Consider the following 22,250-nt stretch of genomic DNA (forward strand, 5'->3'; position numbering starts at 1 on the left):
ACAACAGTAAGTACTTTATTTCTTAAAAGTACTTCTTTGGCTGTAAAGCGCTGTGAGGAGTCCTGAGGTCATGAAAGGCGCGATAGAATTGCAAGCGTTTCTTTCTTTTAGCGATTTTTTTGATATTAAACAAATTTCTGATTTTGCTATGTAGAGCACGGCAGAGGAAGTTTTATCCCTAAGAGTTCAGATCAAGACCACGGTAAATAAAAGCTACCGCAAGAAATGGAAAACAGATTAATCCCACAACACAAAAACAAAAAGCACAACAAAAAGAAACCAAGAACAAAGATTCCACAAAGAAACTTTGAAAATTGATCAAACAGCCAATGATGAAACAGGGTACCAACAGAGAGAGCAACACCTGCACTGCTCAATGACGTGATTAGCTCACAGCTCATTGGAATATACATATATTCTTAAGTAATCACATTCCAACAGCAACAAAAGAATCTTTTAGATTATGGAGAATCCTCGCCCGACATAGACATCCCTGTATGTCATTTATCTTTATTGAATGTTTAGGGATGTATCATGGCACCTCTGGGGCCATGTATAAAGTTTAACTTTAAATTCAATGTTCCCATTAATTTGCAAATATCTCAAGTCGATGATACTAACGGATCTCGGCGTTCCGATTTAGCATTTATCCACCGATGAGGCAACAGGACTGAAAACAGCCCTATCAAACCTCTAGGTCCACATGATTCAAACCAATCAGCAAATAAGAAACATGGGAGAAATTGAAACAACACCTTTTATGTCCTCAGGATGTCCCAAAGTGCTACACCACCAATTAATTATTTTTGAAGTTCAGCCACGGTTGTTAATCAGGTAAATGTGACAGCCGTTTTGCACAAAGCAAGGTCCCACAAGGAGCAATGAGATAAGTGAGCAGTTTATTTGTTTTGGTGGTGTTGGATGATGTTTGAATGTTGACCAGGGCAGCATGAGAACTCCCCGTTCTTTTTCTAAAAATCTCCTATGGGATCTTTTACATCCACCTGAACAGGCCTCTGTTTAAGGTCACATCCGAAAGAAGGCACTTCCGACAGTGCAGCACTCCCACAGTACTGCACTGGTGCCAGCCAGTTCTGGGGTGGGGCTTGAACCCACAACCTTCCAACTCAGAGGTAAAAATGCTGCCAAGGAATGAAGCTGACAGTTATAATGGCAAATTTTTCCTCCGCAGGAGATTGCGTGACTGGAGGAGAGCGTGGAATTACGGTCCCTGTCTGGATGGTACAGGCTGGATGGACCATTTGGTTTAGTCCTTCTTTATATGTTTGTATGTTCGTAAATAGGGATGAGTGGCTAGATTGGAGGAGCTTGGCCCATGGGCCACTGATTGGTCTCTCTTGGCTTATGCCAAGTATGATACTGAGGAGAGGAAGTTTAGAGAAACCCAATTTATTGGCGTAGTCTTCTTTATTCTAAGATATCCTCTTTCTTTCTCTCTCTTCCCTCTCTTCCCCCTCAGCTCATCGTGTCTGTGCTAGCTCATTGCTAGAGCAATCCAACAATCCCACTGCCCTGCTCTAAATGCGAGTCTTCCTTTCTTTCTTTCCTTATAGCTCTGTATTTGTCTCTATTCAAATATTTATCCACCTTTTCCTTAAAAGGTGCAATGTCCTTTACCTCATCTTTACCTCCCTGCTCTAACAATTCTGCATCAAGAAATTTCTCCGAATCTCTCTGCTCACTGTTTTAGTGTCAATTCTAAACTGGCGACCCTTTGTGTCTGTCTCCCAAAGTACAGAAAAGAGTCTTTCCCTATTCACTGCATCAGAAATGCTCATAATTTTGAAAACCTCTATTAAACCTCCTCTTAGCCTTTTAAGTATAGAATTATTTGCACAGAAGTTGCGTCAAAAGGATTCCCGAATTGGGTAGAATATCTCAATAGAGACTAGAGAGTACTGTCCGGGGATGTTATTGCACTCTTCTACCAGATTCCTCTCCCCACTATTTTAACAGAGATATTTAACCCAAATACCTCCGTTTGGTAGCACATTTAATGTAGTAAAACGTCCCAAGGCGCTTCTCAGGAGCGATTATCAAGCAAAATTTGACACCAATATGGCAACATCCCTGGCAGTAACTTGTAGGATACACCCTTGGGAAAGAAGTCCCAGCTTGGTGTGTGGTTAGCTCTGCTCAGCAACGCTGCAAGGAGCCAGCAGATGCAATGTTAGAGGATTTTTACCTTCCCTATAACTGAGTTGAACCTGAGTGACAATTTCCCTTCTCTCTGCAACGCGTTAAAAGCAAATTAAAAACACACAAAACGTTGCCCTAAATTAGGAGCCTTGTCTTCAATAAACAATTATTTATGTTTAGTAAGACTGTCACATAAGCAAGAGAGAGGGAAAAAGTCGCCTGGGTTGTGCCTGACAGAACCATCATCTGCGTTGTATCATCCATTAAAACAAGACGCAGTGAAGCTATCTATAAACTCATTTATCATTTGCATAATTTTATCATCTTGATGAATGAGGGACATCCGTTGTCTATTTACCAAGATAAATTAGTGTGGAAATGGAACCTGATGGGTCCTTGCTGATATGCATTTTAATTGCTTATTGGGGTGATTGTTCCTGGTTTGTCTGGATGATGTCAGCAGCACTCTGTGGATCATTATGAAGTATGGATATTTGTCATTTTTAATATGCATAAATAATGTTTGTTATACAGCTGAAAATAGGCAGCTCTCTATTGTTCAAAGGGACAGGACGATTAACCCTTTCTGCTTTGCTTTAGTGCCTCGAAGCAGTCTGAAATTCCGTCTTGCGGTACTGGTGTAACGTGTTTGTCTGAAATCCCTCCTACCTGCTATTTTAGTGGAGGCATTAAACCTGCCTCATATTAATGGGTTAAAGCCTTTACCAAAGTAGCAGATTCAAAAATTTCAGATAAAGTTGTTCATTGTTCGTACATTAGTATCCTGGTGAGGAATTTCGGGGACGACTCTTCCATTTCTATTGTATGGATTCACAGCTTGAGATCTGTCCTCACCCTCTAATTCCACACCAGACCTTGTATCTTTGCTTCACATTGGGAGGTCATTCTCTCAGGCACCATGGCCCCACCTTATAGACTTCTGTCCCCAAAACCACTTTGTCTCACTACGTCACATTCTGCATACGGAAATCTGCTGAAAACCCTTCTCCTTGACCATGTCTTTGGCCTTCCACACATTACTTTGCCCCTGCTCAGTGTGCACTTCTGTCTTGTCAAGCTCTCTCGAACATTTCTTTTATGTGAACAGCATTACTGATTTTTTTTATTTGTTCTTGGGATGTGGGCAATACTGGCAAGGCAGTATTTATTGGCCACCTCTAGTTGCCCTGAGGGCATGAAGAGTCAAACATGTATTACTTGGCTGGAGTCACAAGTAGGCCAGACATTAGTGGACAAGTTGGGTTTTTACAACAATCCAGCAGCTTTCATGGGCAAATTCTGATTTCACAACTTTTCATGGTGGGATTTGAACTCACAAACTCTGGGTTACTGGTCCAGTACCATAACTGCTAGGCTACTGTACCCACATAAATCCAAGTGCTTTTTGTTAACACTGGAAAATGGAACATTTGTCCATTTCAGGCACCCCGTTTCAGCATCAAGTATTTCAAGGTCAGGTATAACATGTCTTAGATGCGAGTTAACTCCTTCTACTCTGCTCCAACAATGCGCCTTAACCATACCCACAAGCCTCAAAGGAGAAACCACCCGTACCACTGTCACCTTTCCTATTTCTCATGCCAGCTATCCCTTTACCCGCACAGTTAGATTGCCAATTTTAGTGCTAATTTAGGAGTGGTTGTGCATACTTCTCAGCTGTCCTGTTTTAATCAAGACGCACCTTCATTAAACAGCGCGACTGGAAAATGGTAACAGTGCCACACAAGAGTCCCAGGCTGGCAAAATCAGTTGATCTCAATTTTTCTACAGAAAGCCACATGCACACCCTAAATGCCAACCTGAATCCCACCCTCTCAACACACTGCACGTTGAAAGGTGTGGTCTTGTGTTGTGAACTCAAGGAAGTGCCCAACTCATGTGGGTTCCTTACAGCCAGCAAAGAGAGCCCTCCAGTAACCTCACCCATGTGGGCTTTCTGTATGCGTGAACCTAGACTGTGACTTCATACTCACACACGTTCCACACAGGGATTGGGATCGGGAACGGACACCCTGACTGATGATTTTTTTAATCTTCTCTGGTCCAGGGACATTGAAATCAAACTGTAGCATCTGCTGCTGGCACATCAGCTAAGATCAACTAACACAGACCACAGATTAAAGCTGGGAGCATACTGAAAGACTTGCATTTATATGGCACCTTTCACGACCTCAGGACGTCCCAAAGCGCTTTACAGAAATAAAGTATTTTTCAAGTGTAGTCACCGTTGTAATGTAGGAAACGTGGCAGCCAATTAGCACACAGCAAGGTCCCACAAAAAGCAATGTAACAATGACCAGATTATCTGTTTTTTGGGGATAAGTATTGGCCAGGACACCGGGGGAGACATCCTCTGCTCTTCCTCAAATAGTGCCATGTTGAACGTCTCACCCAAAAGGCAGCACCTCCAGACTGTGCGGTGTCCCCTCTAACTGCACTGGGAGCATCAGCCTAGATTTTGTACTCAAGTCTCATGGAGTGAGACTTGAACCCACAACCTTCTGACTCAAGAGGCAAGAGTGTTACCAACTGAGACATGGTTGACGCCACTGGTCTGTGCGGTACAGTTCCACAGTCGTCCGTGCACTTACCAACTGAGCCATCTGCAAAGTCACCTTTTAGAAATGAAAGACACCCATGTCTATGCTGTGAAGCCTCTTTTAGCCAGGCTGCAGTGTGTTGTTGTTTGTTTTTCAATTGTATCCAACAGAAGGGTGTCAACTGGTTGACACTGAATTAACAAATCTGACAAGGTAATCTGTTAGGAAAGGAACACACTGAAGCCTGCTTGTTATCATATTGCTCCAAATCATAATCCATTTATCATTATTAATTACACAATGCCAGATCATGCATTTTGATATGCTGCAACCTATTTGGTGGAATAAAGGACCCAGCTCAATGCATGACCTTGGTTTTAAGTTTACCAAGCCTAAGTTATGAAGAGAATTTTCACCAAGGTAGGGTTAGTTTGGTGGCTTGTAAACATTGTTGTTTTCATTGAAGAAAATAGTGGTTTACTAAAATGATTGTATTTTTGTCACTTGGTTAAAATTAGATCTGTCTTATGAAGACTGAAAACTGAAATGAGACTAAGATTCCAGATGAAGATATGAGACTAAAATTAAAATTGATTCCAGCATTAAAACATACTGGTCAACAACACACAACTTTCAGTGGATAATGAAACAGGCAAGCTGAGTCTAGGGCACCTTTTAAACCCCAGATTATTATTTCTCAACATTATTTTGGGGTCGTGAGTTGTGTGAGAAGTGAATTGATAATTACGGCATTTTTTGAAACGTAAGGGTAGAACTTTTGGGACTCGATGGGCCGAATGGCCTCCTTCCGTGCTGTAAACTTTCTATGATTCTACGATTTTGATCGGCATAGTTCAAGGCTCGATGAGTTTGTACTGTGTTCCTCTGTACATTACTTTTACATCTGGATTAGAGCAAATTGGCACCTGCTTAAAAATAATGCACATGGGAATGTAGTGTGAGCACTTTAAATGGTCGCACACGAGCTCTGCTGGTTGGAATTCTGCCCTATAAATTTTCAGTAAATTCCAGAAAAGACTAGCATGAAAATATGGAAAGCTTAAAAAAAAATTACTATTAGTTAACTCATGGTCATGTAAGTATAATATGATGTAACTAAAAGGAACAGAACCGTAGCGATTATCCCAGTGTGGTCATAAGTTAGCCAACTTGTCAGGTTGGCATTAGTCATTGAACAATGGTAGGCCGCGAAATCAGCTCGAGCTGGCTATCAGTGACTGAGCAGCTGCGAGTCAGCTGGCAAATCTGTATATCGAGGCTTTGGTTGTTTGAAGTGTAAATTGTTAAAATTAGGAATGGGAGGAAAGTGAAAATTATAGTGGAATTTCACTGGAACAGTGTTGTGGGGGTGGAAAAATAAAAGAGCAGAGATGACAGTTATTCATTCTCTGAGATGGACGCCTTGCTGCTGCCTTCAGGATGTTTAAAATGTATATCATTTTCACAAGTAACAAGTACTTAGACTGTACAGCTTCAGTCAAATAGCACCGCCTTCTAGTGACTACAATCCTAATACTAATAGCTACAGCCTCCGTTCATTGTGCTTCTGTTTGTACTGCTCAGTTTAAATGTACAGAAATGATTTTTTTTCTAGGAATGATTTCCTTTGATGAGAATATATGGAATGGCATCAATTTCTTTCAAATGATTTTTTTAAAAAACTGATTTTGAGGTAGGAAGGTTTAGAAAATCTTTCAATTCTAGCCTCATTCACATTCCCCTATTTTCATCACTCTACCATTGGCTGCCGTGCCTTCAGCTGCCTAGGCCCTGAGCTCTGGAATTCCCCCTCCAAACCTCTCCACCTCTCTCTCCACCTTTAAGACGCTCCTTAAAAATGACCTCTTTTGATCACCTGTCCTAATATCTCCTTATGTGGCTCAGTGTCAAATTTTGTCTGATTTACGCTCCTGTGAAGCGCCTTGGGACGTTTTACTGCGTTAAAGGTGCTATATAAATGCAAGTTGCTGTTGTTGTTGAAATGTCAGTGCAGAAATTTTAAAAATATCTCTTTTTATATTAAAGGTTATTTTATTATGCAGGAGCCTTTTGTACCCTCTTTATATTACAGTCCAGCCTTTAGTTGCATTGCTGTAATATATAACCTTACAGAAACAAACAGCAGCAGAATCAGACGTGACACTGTAAAGTAAAAGGAAAGAAAGAACTTGCATTTATAGAGCACTTTTCACGACCTCAGGACATTCCAAAGCGCTTTACAGCCAATGAAGTACTTTTTGAGGAGTCACTGTTGTAATGTAGGAAACGCGGCAGCCAATTTGCACACAGCAAGGTCCCACAAACAGCAATGAAATAAATGGCCAGACAATCTGTTTTAGTGGTGTTGGCTGAGGATAATAAATATTGGCCTGGTCACCGAGGAGAACTCCCCTGCTCTTCTTCGAAATAGTTCCGTGGGATCTTTAACGCCCACCTGAGAGGGATGAAGGGGCCTCGGTTTAACGTCACATCCAAAAGGAGGCACCTCCGACAATGCAGTTCTCCCTCAGTGTCAGGCGTAATATAGCCAGCCACTGATAGAGGGCTTCCTGGGGTACCTCAGAGCACTGTGCATTCGTGGTGGCATATATCAACAACCACCATTGCCAGCACTTAAGCCATGTCTGCCATCTTGGCTGCTGGCAGGCTGACTTTCCAGGCCCATTCACACAGGTCAGCAGTGCAGTACTGGCAGTGCCCGTCTGTCCCAACTGCCCCCCAACGTTGGGGCCAGACTGGCAAAGACTGGTAAACACGACTTTGGCACTGACTCGATGACTTGCCTCTTGCACATGGCGGAGCTACCTGCTGCTGAATCCTCCCCTGCGGGATAGATGGCACAGATTTGGCAGCAAAGGAATCCAGTTAGAAAATAGCCCTTCTTTTAATGGGGTTCTGTAGTATAAGGCACTTTTCTATAAAATCCAGGACTTTGGGAGAGTGATGCCAACAAACCAGTGCTAGCTCTCGATTAGTTTACTTTCAGGAGTACCATTGATTGCAGGAAAACCTCGAGCAGTCAATCACCATCACTTAGCTCAGATAAAAGCACCAATGAGCTTTAATGCCTTACTGAGGGATTGCTGCATTTTTTTCAAGATCCTGTCCTCCAAAGGAGGCCACCAAAAAAAAAACCAGACAAACTAATCACTCATCGCATTGCTGCTTGTGGGATCTCGCTGTGCACAAAATGGCCATCGCGTTCCCCTCCATAACAATGGTGACTGCACTTCAAAAGTAATTCATTGTAATGCTTGGCGCTTTGGGACTTGTCTGAGAGATGAAGCAAGACGTTAAATAAATGTACATTTTTCTTTCACAGAATAACAAAGAATTTACAGCACAGAAACAGGCCATTCGGCCCAACTGGTTCATGCTGTTGTTCATGCTCCACATGAGCCTCCTCCCACCCTTCTTCATCTAACCCCAACAACCCTTTCTCTCTCAGGTGTTTATCTAGCTTCCCCTTAAATGCATCTATGCTATTCGCCTCAACTACTCCATGTGGTAGTGAGTTCCACATTGTAACCACTCGCTGGGTAAAGAAGTTTCTCCTGAATTCTCTATTGGATTTATTAGTGACTATCTTACATTTATGGCCCCTAGTTCTGGTCTCACCCGCAAGTGGAAATATCTTCTCTACATCTACCATATCAAACCCTTTCATAATCTTGAAGACCTCTATCAGGTCACCCCTCAGTCTTCTCTTTTCTAGAGAAAAGAGCCCCGGCCTGTTCAATCTTTCCTGATAGGTATAACCTCTCAGTTCTGGTATCATCCTAGTAAATCTTTCTTTGCACCTTCTCCAGTGGTTCTATATCCTTTTAATAATATGGAGACCAGAACTGGTCACACTATTCCAAGTGTGATCTAACCATGGTTCTATATGGGTTTAACATAACATCCCTGCTTTTCAATTCTATCCCTCCAGAAACGAACCGCAGTGCTTTGTTTGCTTTTTTTTTATGGCCTTATTAACCTGCGCCGCTACTTTTAGTGATTTGTGTATTGTACCCCCAGGTCCCTCTGCTCCTCTACCCTCTACCCCAATTAGACTCTTATTTTCCAAGGAGTTTGTGGTCCCCTTATTCTTCCTAGCAAAATATACTACCTCACGCTTATCTATATCGAAATTCATTTGCCAATTACACGCTCATTCTGCCAGTATATTAGTATCTTCCTGTATTTTGTCGCAGTTCTCCTCAGTATTATTAACTATACCCATAATGTTATGCAAGAGTCGCTTAACATGGATTTGGTCTTCTCTCTCTGCCCTCTGTTGATGGACGCAGGGTATTATTACACTGTTGACACTTTAATCTGTTGCATTTCGCAAGTTAATATCACAGCCTGATTGGTGTCTTTTTCATGTAATGGGTTTTTAGCCGTAAAAGCTACAATCACAAGGCACGAGATTGGCCAGTCCCTACCAGTCATTTGACAGGTGGACACAATAATAAGCAGGCTCCAGATGACCAGTGTTAAGATGTGAATGTTTACACAGGGATTAAATGATTGCTGACAAGTATTGCTAACAATAGCAAAATAACATCTGTTAACAGGATGGTTCTAGAGGGATAGAATTGAAAAGCAGGGAAGTTATGTTAAACCTGTACAGAACCTTGGTTAGACCACACTTGGTGTACCGTGAACAGTTCTGGTCTCCATATTATAAAAGGATATAGAGGCACTGGAGAAGGTGCAAAAAAAAGATTTACCAGGATGATACCAGAACTGAGAGGCACAGCCCCACAGCAGATAAAAATGACTTTGTCACAATTTAAACTCTGGTATTTCACAAGGCACAATCTAAATGATTGTAAAATCTGTTTCCGGAGAAGCAGATTATAGGTTACAAATATGCAGTGAGCTGAAATATTTACAGGGTGGAACCTCTCGTCAGAAATTAATGTTGTTCCTCCCTCAAATGGCTCGGTTGGTAATGCACTGGGTGCTGTATGACTCGATGCCACGCTGTGTTGCATGGTGCATTTTGCCATTGTGGGAGCGGAAACTAATCTCAAATAACACCTGTGGGTCACCTGCAGCCTCCTGAGCCCTATTTCTGCTGATATTTCTTACTCGTTGGCGTGTGGGCCTAGAGGTTTAGAGATGGCTATGTTCCTGTTCATGGATAAACCCTAAATCAGCTGTTAGTACCAGCCACTTGAGATATGCAAATTAATGCAAATATGGATTGAAACTTTATATGTATCCCTCGAGGGTCCATGGTACGAACCTCCCAAGTCGCACACCATCCCCACTTGGACATATATCACCCGTTCCTTCATCTTAGCTAGGTCAAAATCCTAGAACTCCCTACCCAACAGCACAGTGGGAGCACCTTCACCACATGGGCTGCAGCGGTTCAAGATGAAGGCCCACCACCACCTTCTCAAGAGCAACTAGGGGTTGGCCAATAAATGCTGGTCTTGCCAGCGACGCCCTCATCCCCAGAACGAACTAAAAAAAAAGAACCTACATGGCCCAAGAGGACAATAAAGCTTGGAAACTCCTTATTTGCATGTATTGAAGTCATGCTGATGAAGCAGCTGATCTAACCAAGTACTGTTAAGACTGCGAACCCCTCACTGTCGAACATTCGACAGTGGCCAGATTAGAAAATGAGTCACTGCCTCAACAGCCAGGACAGCACTTGGGCTGCTGCCATCAGCCTCAGTGTAGGGTCAGGCTCAGTCTGTGATGCCCTCTGTGGTCTAATAACCCCCGCCAACAATTACGATCCAGACTCACACGTGAAGAACAGCCACTTGTCTTAGGTACTGCGGCTCCCTGCAGCCATGGAACTGCACCCCAACAAAAGCCAGTGCAACAGGATGCACTGCAGCAACTCGCCAAGGCTGCTTCGACAGCACCTCCCAAACCCACGACCTCTACCACCTAGAAGGACAAGAGCAGCAGGTACATGGGAACAACACCACCTGCACGTTCCCCTCCAAGTCACACACCATCCCGACTTGGAAATATATCGCCGTTCCTTCATCGTCACTGGGTCAAAATCCTGGAACTCCCTTCCTAACAGCACTGTGGGAGAACCCTCACCACACGGACTGCAGCGGTTCAAGAAGGCGGCTCACCGCCACCTTCTCAAGGGCAATTAGGGATGGGCAATAAATGCCGGCCTCGCCAGCGACGCCCACATCCCATGAATGAAAAAAAAAACAGTGATTACACTTCAAAAGTACTGAATCAGAAGGTTGTGGTTTCAAGTCCCATTGCAGAGACTTGAGCACATACTCCAGGCTGACACTCTCAGTGCAGTACTGAGGGAGAGCTGCCATCTTTTGGGTCAGACATTAAACTGAGGCCCCGTCTGCCCTCTCAGCTGGACATAAAAGATCCCACGGCATTATTCGAGAAAGAGCAGGGGAGTTTCTCCACAGTGTCCTTGCCCAACATTTATCCCTCAACCAAACACCTAAAACAGGTGAGCCGATCATTTATCTCATTGCTGTGTGTGGGAGCTTGCTGCGCCCAAATTGGCTGCCGCGTTTCCTACATTAACTACACTTCAAAAAGTACTTAATTGGCTGTAAAGCGCTTTGGGACATCCTGAAAGGCGCTGATATAAATGCAAGCCCTTTCTTTCTTTCAGGAGAGGCGGGGAGGAAAGGAGTTAGGAGAACTGAGAGATTCTAAATCCGCCAGCCTTTTTGCTGTCAGGAGATTTTTGACTCGGTGCCAAGAGGTTGACAGAAATACGTACCGCATGAGCGTAAGAGCTGTAGGTGTTGTTAAACTGGAGCGGCATTGGGTTGAACATCCCAAACTGGCCCACCATGTGCTGCATGCGCCGCAATGTGCGCTCCTTGTCTGTGTCCGCAAACTTCACCACTAGGCTGGAGGACGCTCCCTGAAAATATACACAAAGAATATACGTCAACTATAGGGAGCAACGCATCCAGATCACAGTGTCCATCACCTGGGCTCGCTCACTGAGGGACAGAATCAAAGGAGTTTACACCATTGGAGAACTAGCCATTTTGACAGTCAACCCTCCGATACCCTGCCCAAGTGGCCACTACTCTTATAACATCACAGAATGATAGGGCACAGAAGGAGGCCATTCGGCCTATCGTGCCTGTGCCGGCTCTTTGAAAGAGCCATCCAGTTGATCCCTTTCGCCATAACCGTGCACGTTTCTCCCCTTCAAGTATCTATCCAATTTCCTTTTGAATGAGCCGCTGCTCATCGACGCCAACTGGCTATCTTGTTTGTGGAAGGCACCAGAGCCCAGTCTGACGCTGCGCTCCCCCCGCCATCACTGGGGTTGCTGTCGTTGCCCAGGAGCAGAAACTTTGGTCAATTTTCCTTCTGTAACCTGGTAGCACTGAGGCCAATTGCCATGATGTGGAGATGCCGGTGATGGACTGGGGGTGGGCAAATGTAAGGAATCTCACAACACCAGGTTATAGTCCAACAGTTTTATTTGAAAATCACAAGCTTTCGGAGGCTTTCTCCTGTGATTTTCAAATAAAACTGTTGGACTATAACCTGGTGTTGTAAGATTCCTGCCAATTGTAGCAGTCCAGGTAAGCTAACTCAGACTGGCGTTCAGAACCGGGTCCTCGCAGCATCTGTGGCTCCAAGTTTAGCCCCTTAAAAAATAAGTTTCCTCCAGACCTCACTGTCCAATGGGAGCAAGCTCTGAAAAAGTGGACTTTCATTGGCTGAAAGACAGTTTTAAAATGCTGAATTGTTTCTCAGCCAATCAGAACCTGCTTCTTTGCATCGGAAGTAAAATAAAATCCCTTCGCAAAGCTCAGTCACATGAACCTCCTCCCACTCGCACAAACAGCACCAGAACAAGCCGGAGCTCAGTTATTTTGTTATAAATAAGACTGCTATATGTATATTATAAAAATTTATGAGTGAGTGGGAGTGATTAAAATTAAAAATGATCATCTCGCGATTCTGATGACAAGAAACTGCTCGCACTTCATTCTTGTGACTTATGGTGTTGTCTGAACCTCTCGACGAGATTCTTTCCTGCTAATGGTTCCCTCTCACCCATTATTCACGGTGTAACAGACTGTGCACTGCACTGAATGACCCAGACACAATATAAAAGTGAACATTCGGTGTCAGTCTCATGCTGGGAATGCAACACTTTCTGAACCTGATATCAACCTCAGAGTTGCACACCACAGCTCCTCTGATAGCTTGGTTGGCTTTTAAAGAAGGTCTGGAGAGAGATGCAGTGGTATCTGTCCAAGTTCGTCCCGAGCAGCTCCGTAACACAGGATTCTGTGCTCCACGGGCTGTTCCCGGGGACGCACACCGAGACAGACATCAACTGCTGCTGGAGGATCATTAACTCGGTGAAAGACGCCCTTTGGTCTGCCCGAAACCTGCTGGTCTTCCAGTGCAAGGAGCTGTCCTCGACCGAGTGTTGCAGACTGGCACATTCCAAGGTCCAGGACTACGTGCTCAGGGACGCACTGAAGCTGGGTGCGGCCGCTGCAAAGGCTCTGTGGGTAAAGGCAACCATTTAGAGACCTTCCCGCCATTGTATACCGAGGGGCTGCAATCAGGGAAAAACCCCCCCGGGCAGAATGTAAAATTCAAATTGCTGTAATGTACCTGAAATGAATCTGTAATGTACCTGTAATGAATCTGTAATCAATAATCTGTATTGAGTATAATGCAATGAGACACCCCAGAGTGTCATGAACTGTAATTATGCACAATGTGTTCATTCAACTGTACTTGATGTAACCTGCAAATTGTATAATCTGTATTGTGTACGTTTGGAATGTGATATGACAACTGAATTGTATGTTTTTGCTACAAATTTTATGAATAAAGTATATTTTTTGAAAAAAAAAGATAGCTTGGTTGGTGAATGCAGTGTGATACTGAACCGTTCTGATCTATGCTGAGTGAGCCCACTACAGCCGTCTCTGTGGGGCAGTGGTTGGTGGCTGAAATTGGTCTCAATGTCCCCAGGGCTGGAGGAGAAAAATTCAGCGTATGTTCTTGCTCCTAATTGTTATCAGATGGCCCCTGATGGAAAGTGTGCATGTGTATGTCTCCATGCGCGTGTGTCTGTGCATGTGTGTCTATGCATGTGTGTGTGTGTGTCTGAGCATGTATGTCTGTGTGCGTGTGTATCTGCGCGCGTGTGTGTTTATGCCCATGTGTGCTTGTTTGCAAATGTGTGTGTCTGTGTGTGTGTGTCTGTGTGCGTGTGTATCTGCACGTGTGTGTGTTTATGCCCATGTGTGCGTGTTTGCAAATGTTTGTGTCTGTGTGTGTGTGTGTCTGTGTGCGTGTGTGTCTGCACGTGTGTGTGTTTATGCCTATGTGTGTCTGCACGTGTGTGATCTCATGGCACTACTGGAATTAGAGTAGGTCAACATTCTCCCTCAGCCAACACCACCAAAAACAGATTACCCAAGCAGTCAACTCATTTGCTGCCTGTGGGACTTTGCTGTGTGTAAAATGGCTGCCACATTAACCTACATGACAACAGCGACTGCACTTCACAAAATAATTCATTGGCTGTGCTTTCCTGAGAAATGTTACATGGTGCTAAATAAATGCAGATTTTTTCTCCCTTTTATCTCAGCTCGTTGCTGGAAATCTGATTCAAAACAGAAAATGCTGGAACTATGCAGCAGGTCAGTCAGCGTCTTGAGAGAGAGGAAGATTGCCTAACATCTCAGGTGGGGCCTTTCAGCAAGGTGATGCTCAAATCATTAACCTATCATTCTCTTTCAGATCTTGACTGACTCATTGTGTATTTAATCCACACGGACTGCAGCAGTTCAAGAAGGCAGCTCACCGCCACCTTCTCAAGGGCAATTAGGGATGGGCAATAAATGCCGGCCTCGCCAGCGACGCCCACATCCCATGAAAGAATATATTTTAAAAAATTGCAAATTGGATGAGTTTTCAGCCTCTGTTATTCTCTGCCTAGTTGTAAAAGATTTAAAGAAAGAACGAACTTGCATTCATATAGAACCTAACACATCTTCAGGATGACCCAAAGCACTTTATGGGCAATGAATTATATTTTCTGCAGTTGTGTAGGCCAACATGGCAGCCAATTGGTGCACAGCAAGGTCCCACAAACAGAAAATGTGATGAATAACCAGTTAATGTCTTTTGTTGGTGTTGGTTGAGGGATGAATGTCGGACGGGACACCAGGAAAACTTCCCCTGCACACGTGAATGTGGAATATAAAATGGAGCACTGAGTTATGTGACTGTACCAAGCTACTGACCGTTTGTCATGTGCCAAACATTAATGTGACCATTTTCCCAGCTATTCTACACGTATGTTCACTGAGGGACATCTATAGGAAGACAAATAGAAAAATACAATGAAATCTTAGAAGATAGATACTTTGTACTCAATGCAGGGAAAGTCTGATCCAGATCCAGGGGGGATTTTAAAGGATTTTCCATTGGGAGTGAGAGAAAAGCATTTTCCCAATTTTCTCTTGCCCTGTCCGCAGGTGGTGACTCTCGTTAAGGTGGTGTTCCGTGGACCTTTTCCAATACCTCATTCAAATGGCCATTCTTCTTGTGTGAGCCTAGACGGTGAGTGTTGATAGAGTATCTGACCGTGGGAGGATTCACAAGCCAGGACCGATTGCGTTTTTAAATAAAGTCCACACATGTGTTCTTTTCAACAGGCTTCGCTGAACAACGATCAGGAGCGGGAAACGCTGGTTTTGTTTGTCCCTCTCCCTGGCTTGGGGACGCTGAGGCCAATTATAGCACCCCCCCACCCCCCCAACTACACCCCCATCCTTCATCTCCAAACTGGGCTGAGACGAGTTAACTCGGCACAGACTAGAAATAAAACCTGGCACCTTCCTGGCCTGTATAACTCGATTCCACACTGGACAGGACACTTAACCAAATGGGCTTTTATTGACACATTTTGTACTGAGACAGTTCCACCGTACATTGTCGAATTGTATAATGTGGTCGGGCTGTACACTCGTCATTAAGTTCACCATTGTGAACATGTCTCTTCAGTCTCAGCTTTAAGGGGCGGCTCAGAGGGTGGAGAGAATGGCCTGACCTAAGAAACCGCTGGCTGAGTTCCCGCCAAGATACAAATCGCCAACTCAGACTGACGGAGGTCTGGGGAGCACTAAAGGCAACGGACCCAGGCCAGGTACCGAGCAGCTGGCTTAATTAGTTAATGGGCTATCTGCCAGTGTGTGTCTTGGTATCTTTCACAGAAAATTGCTTCCTAATACTTGAGCCATTAAAGCTGAACGTACTCATTTCAAAATATTATTCTCAGCTTTGCGGATTAATGCTCATCCCTCTGCGGGAAAAGGAATCTATTGAAATGTAGTGTGTGGATAATAATGAACAACAAAGGGTATTTTTATAATTGGTTTTAGCACTGCCGTGCTTTAGGTACTTCTGTGCTTAGACCCAGCTAAATGAGTTCATTATTGCCTTTAGATAATCAGTTTTGCATTCAACGTGGGTTTTGCCTCCTGGATTATCTTCATTTTTTTGGTTGTTGTGGATTCTTCGCTCATCGAGGGAATGAAACCCTTTCCACTTTGAGCCACGAGTGTCAGCATCGAGCGCTGCCAGGTCTAGTATCCTGGCCTCAGCAGCCCTACCTGATACCCCCGTTCCAGCTATTGATTAGCCTCTCGATAAAGAAATATTTCCTGGCATCTGCCCAAAATTTGCCCTTGGCATCTGCCAACCAGTGCCCCTGCCTTGGTGTGTGAGCAAGTGTCTTTCCTGGTTTCCTTTCAAATGTCTTATTCAACGCAATAAGGCTAACAAAAAATAGCAAGCAAATCAAAAGATATTTCGGTTTCTTGTCTGTAAACAGTATAAGCAGTCATGCCCTCGCTAACTTAGTTAAAGAGCTTTATTATGAACAACACATGTTGAACTCTCTCCAACCTGTTCAGATCTACTATCAGCCCATACAGTCAGCATGTGTCACCACATTCTACAAACAGTACTTCCTGAGTTTACAGGGAGCTCATACCGCATAGTGTTTACATAGAGTCCACAGCACAGAAACAGGCCATTCGGCCCAACTGGTCCATGAGAGTGTCGTACTGTCTCCTTAAGCGGCAGCTGACCTGGCAATACTTACCGCCATTGTTTGGCTGCCGTGTAGCGCGTTAATGGCTGCCTGGGCTTCTGCGTGTGTGGAGAACTTCACAAATGCACAACCTGCAGAGAAAACAGGGGGAACAACAAACATGGAATCACATGGAATTTACAGCACAGAAACTGGCCGCACAAGCCTCCTCCCATCGCTCTTCATCGAACCATATCAGCATAACCTTCTACTGGCGGCCGTGCCTTCAGCTGCCTAGGCCCAAAGCTCTGGAATTCCCTCCCCAAACCTCTCCGCCTCTCTACCTCTCTCTCCTCCTTTAAGATGCTCCTTAAAACCTACCTCTTTGACCAAACTTTTGGTCACCTGTCCTAATATCTCCTTATGTGGCTCAGTGTCAAATTTTGTTTGATAATCGCTCCTGTTAAACGTCTTGGGACATTTTACTACGTTAAAGGCGCTATATAAATGCAAGTTGTTGTTGTTATTCCTTTCTCCATCATGTACTTATCTAGCTTCCCCTTAAATGCATCTATGCTATTCACCTCAAATACTCCTTGAGGTAGAGAGTTCCACAGTCTAACCATTCTTTGGGAAAAGAAGTTTCCATTAAATTCTTTATTGGATTTATTGGCGACTATCTTATATTTATGGCCATTAGTTCTGGACTCCCCCACAAGTGGAAACGTCTTGTCTGCCCTGTGGAACCTCTTCATTTGAATTCTCTACCACAGAGGGCTGTGGAGGCCAAGTCACTGAATATATTTAAGAAGGCGCTAGAAAGATTTCTAGACACAAAAGGCATCAAGGGGTATGGGGAGAGAGCGGGAATATGGTATTGAGATAGAGGATCAGCCATGATCATATTGAATGGCGGAGAAGGCAAGAAGGGCCGAATGGCCTACTCCTGCTCCTATTTTGTATGTTTCTATGCTTCATAATTTTAAAGACCTCTATTAGAACACCCCTTAGCCTTCTAGTTTCTAGAGAAAAGAGCCCCAGCCTGTTCAGTCTATCCGGAGAGTTATAACCTCTCAGTTCTGGTATCATTTTCAACTGAAAACATCTAACACTCATGGTGATGATCCCACCATCATACTGTAGAGGGCTACTGACTCACCTTTGCTGTTACCATCAGGTCCTCGTAGGACTGTGCATTCCTCTATGACACCGAAAGATTCAAAGAGTCTGTACACATCGTCCTCTGTCTGTTGCTTGTTTAGCATGCCCACAAATAATTTTCTGTCTTCTGAAACAAAGAGATATATTGTTTAGTAAAGTCCAGAGTTCGTAGTTCTGTGACTGGGAGTGGGGTAGTTTAAATGGCGCTGCATTTTGCGTTCATTTTATGCACATCAAGGTAAGGGATGCCAGTGCTGGGGAGTGGAATGTTTCTTATTTTTGGACACCCAAGCATCAAACAGTTCCAGATCAAGTCCAGCACAATTAGATGAGGAGTTAAATCCCCTCTAATCTCTAACCTCTGAAGATCATCCCCTACTGCACCAGTGTGACATTTTCCATCTGCTGCACCAGCCATCCTGTAAAGTCTCTGAGTGAGGTTGTCAAATTAGAACTGAAACAGGGGTCGTTTTGTGCTGTGGGCCAATGCTCGCTAGGATTTGAATTGAGGTTGCCCAAACATTTGGAGCCATTTTTCTATTGTTCATTCTCTTCCCTTCTCTTTTCCCTTCCGTTTGTCATAGATGACAACAGGAACAGGCGAGATGCTCCAATGGCTCTCTAGAAATAACCACTAAAAAATATGGGAGAAATGGTCCAAGGGTGACTTTCTATGAGGAAGCCCCACTCTGCCTCTACTGATGACAACATGGCTGAGATTGAACATGGTGTGCCCCATGTGAACCCAGAGTCCTACCTTTCCAAGACACTGCTTCCATGGACTGTGATATCTTACACACCTAAATATGTAGCTATGCTGGTCAAGTAATGATACACAGGGGAGGTAGGAGACAACTGATCATTTTCTTTGTTAGCCTTATAGAAGATCCTCACCAGGGAATTATTGGTGGTTCTCCTGATTGGCCGTCGTAACGTTGGCGAAAATCAGCGGTTTACCAGGGGTACCCGCCAAAGTTACGGCAGCCGATCGGGGAAATCCGCGAGGAAATTCCCGCCGACTGGATTTTAGGATCTTCTGACAAATTCAAATGCTGCATCCAGATAGAAAAGAAGAGAGAGGTAGTAAGGGAAACGAGAGCTTCAACTGCTCCACCCCATCCAATATAACCACGGAACAAAGGCCTCAGTTAATGCAGCATAAAAACTACCATCTCCGACAGGGGTGGAACTGTCGTTTTAATCAGTAGTGAACGAAAGAATTGTTCGTAACAGGGAAAGACCATTAACCCCAACAAGCCCACCACTTTTTCACAGACCAACCTGACCTACCACTTCCTCACCACATTACTAGTGTTACTTCAAGGTAGGCCACAAAAGTGGGACAGTTGGAAGCAGTGATCTGTAGGTTTGTCTGGATGGACTGAATGGCGTTTACATTCATCTTGTGACCTTGTGAAATGTAAAAATGGAGAGATTTACATCAAGGCCAATGCAGAACAGCGACAACAACACTGGTCAACAAACCTTTCACTAATAGTAACTTAATATATACAAGAATAGTATAATCGACTAAATACAACTCCATTGTTTTTCAGTGAAACACTCTCCTCCTGTCGCCTTGTATCATCACAAGCCCCAGTCACGGTGAGGTAAAACTCCTCTCTCTTATAATAAAGACTGCTTTATTTCCATTCCTGTCATATAATGTTACTAACCCCAGGAGCCACAGTCAGGGCATCGCACTTAAATTTAAATTCTTAATTGCTAAACAGATCAGACATGTCATTAATAAGGACAATGGACTGGGATCGCGCCTGAGAGGTTTTTTACTGAGAAACCTCAAAAAAAGCCCACAGTGCAGGACATCGCCAGGGTTGAAAAGTGTAAAAGACAAGGAGAAAGTAGATCAGGAAGTAATAATCCAGGCAATGTCAACCGTAAGTTTCAAAAGGAAAGGAAACGCTGAGGGTGGAGCAGAATCTTAAGGGTTCAAGTGATCTCATAAACCATCATCATCAAGCAGGTCTGTGTTGAGTATATATGATAATCAATATCTAGGAAGTGTGTTACAAAACAATTGAGATATAAAACACTGCTTATACAGATATTAAAGCAATTGCCAGAGATGATTCAGAACTGTGGAAGATAATGGGCACGATTTTAAACGGGTGGGTTGGGGGCAGGGGTGGGGGGAATCAAAATCGATGTTTCTGGGAGCGGGCAGACGTCCCATCTGGAACCCGCCCATTTTTGAACGAGACTCAGGCAAATCTGTGTGCGTGCGCGGATCAGTCAGCAGGAAGTCCCGCCCCCATTTAAATCCAGCGGGCTGATAATTAAAGGAGCAAATATACCTCGCTGAGGTACTTAAGGTAGTTTATTTTGTGTGTATTGGATGGTTAAAGAGATGTTAACGTTGCCTGGGTGGCTTTCCCACGACTTCCCAGTCGCGCCTGGTGAAACCAGACAGGAAGGGCCGGATCAGTGAAAAATAAACTAAATTAAATTAAATTTCCCATTGCAAACAAATTAAATAAACATACCGTAAAAAAACAATGTTGCCTGGACTCTACCCCACCCCACTCTGATCCCGATGTCCGATGTCTGCCCTCTGATCTTTGATCCCCACCTCCCCATCTCTATCCTAACTGCCGATAAGGTCTCTCTCTCTCTCTCTTTCTCCCCCCCCCCGCGTCCCCCCCCACCTCAGATGTGCAGCTCCTGTCGGCAGCCACCCTGACAGGCTGGCTGCCGGGCGCGAAACCCAGAAGTGGCTTTGATTGGTCTCATTAGGGTTGCGATTGCGATCGCAACCCACCTACTTCCCTTCCGGGTTTGGCGCCCGCAAATCACCCCCCTCCAGCACTCTTCCCACCGCCATATTAAAATTGTGCCCAATGGAACTGAACAGAATGGTGCCATCAACTCAAAATAAATGGTGCGTGAATCAAATGGAAAAGGGATTGGGACCATGTGATTTAATGGAATTTGGTTTGAGACCAGGTGATTTAAACGGAATTCAGTATAGGACCATGTGACTCAAATAGAAAGGGATTTGGGACCATGTGATTTAAATGGAATGGGATTTGGGACCATGCGACTGAAATGAGATGATATAGAGCCACAAGACAGACTGAAGGGACTTGCCGCCACATGACTCAAACAGTAATAATCTAAAATGTTATTTGACAGTAAGATACCAATAAACAACAAAGCTTGCAGCACACCATGTTCTCTGCAATTATCATTAGATCTACCAGTAGCAGGTCTCTATAGCACTCTTAGATATGTGCAGCATCTTGCTAGCTAGAAAATACTGAAGGCCACTGCACAGACGCTTGCACACAATGTGAAAAAAGGAGCTCTACAAAAATATTTGCAAGCTCCCCATGGCCTAAAGGCACTGGAAGATGTGGTACTAAGTCAACAACAACAATTTGCATTTATTTGGCACCTTTAACCTAGTGAAACGTCCCAAGGCGCTTCACAGGAGCGTAAGCAGACAAAAATTGACACCGAGCCAAAGAAAGAGACATTCGGACAGATGACCAAAAGCTCGGTCAAAGTGGTAGACAGCTGAGGGCAAGGGGAAAACCAGCCAGGGCTCCAACTCCTGTCCAGTGATCCTGTTGGAAATTCTGCGTGTGGGGTCATTCAGAGAGGACAGGGCTTAACGCCCCCTCAGCGATCAAATAGTCTGTGGACATTCGCTGTCCAGGATAGCCATGACTAATGGCGCCTTGGTTGAAGGACTGCATGGCTCCTGGCATCCGTGGAACCATACTCCAGCACATCAGGAATGAAGAGGGAGAAGAAAATAGACAAAAAGGAGCACCTACAATAAAACACTGAAGGAAGTAAAAATCCTGACATGAAGGAAGTGCTACGGTTTGAAGAATTGGGCTTGGAAGTTATGAAGGAATAAGGACTGTGATGCTACCCTGTTAAAAGGGATTGCAAAGCACTGTAATCCCTTGAATGAAATCACCTATTGCCATACTGCAACACACTAACAGATATAGTTTTTTCTTGTTCAGCACAAAATTCAAAGCCATTAATACGAGGTGGATCTAAAATGTCAGTGCTCTGTTCTGCAGCCTGAAACCATCAAGACGTTTAAGAATCCTGTTAAGTTTATCTCAAAGAAAAATGTATTGGCTGCATACAACAAAGAGACAGCGGAGAAAATGGCTACTAACTGCAGCCAATTCTCGACTTAATACTCAGAATCAGTGAGGATTTTTAGGAAAGTATTCTAGATAAATCCACATTAAAGAAAAATAAAGATTCATTTAGGCCTGCTGCTTGCCCACAACGCAGTGTGCGTCCAAATCAAGACCCTC

The 22,250-nt window shown here is 44.1% G+C and overlaps 1 protein-coding gene across 2 annotated transcripts in view; it reads right to left on the reverse strand.

Annotated features, from left to right (window-relative positions):
• Positions 1-22,250, reverse strand: part of LOC137299580 (CUGBP Elav-like family member 4) — a 314,894-nt gene that overhangs the window by 22,456 nt on the left and 270,188 nt on the right. For both annotated transcript variants that reach the window (XM_067968429.1, XM_067968428.1), the window contains exons 4-6: positions 17,945-18,073; positions 16,858-16,937; positions 11,470-11,616 (exon numbers count right to left, since the gene is read on the reverse strand). In XM_067968429.1, the coding sequence (XP_067824530.1) occupies positions 11,470-11,616; positions 16,858-16,937; positions 17,945-18,073 (356 nt within the window). The remainder of the gene's footprint in view (positions 1-11,469; positions 11,617-16,857; positions 16,938-17,944; positions 18,074-22,250) is intronic.

This window comes from Heptranchias perlo, chromosome 29 (assembly GCF_035084215.1).
Source record: "Heptranchias perlo isolate sHepPer1 chromosome 29, sHepPer1.hap1, whole genome shotgun sequence".
NCBI lineage: Eukaryota > Metazoa > Chordata > Chondrichthyes > Hexanchiformes > Hexanchidae > Heptranchias > Heptranchias perlo.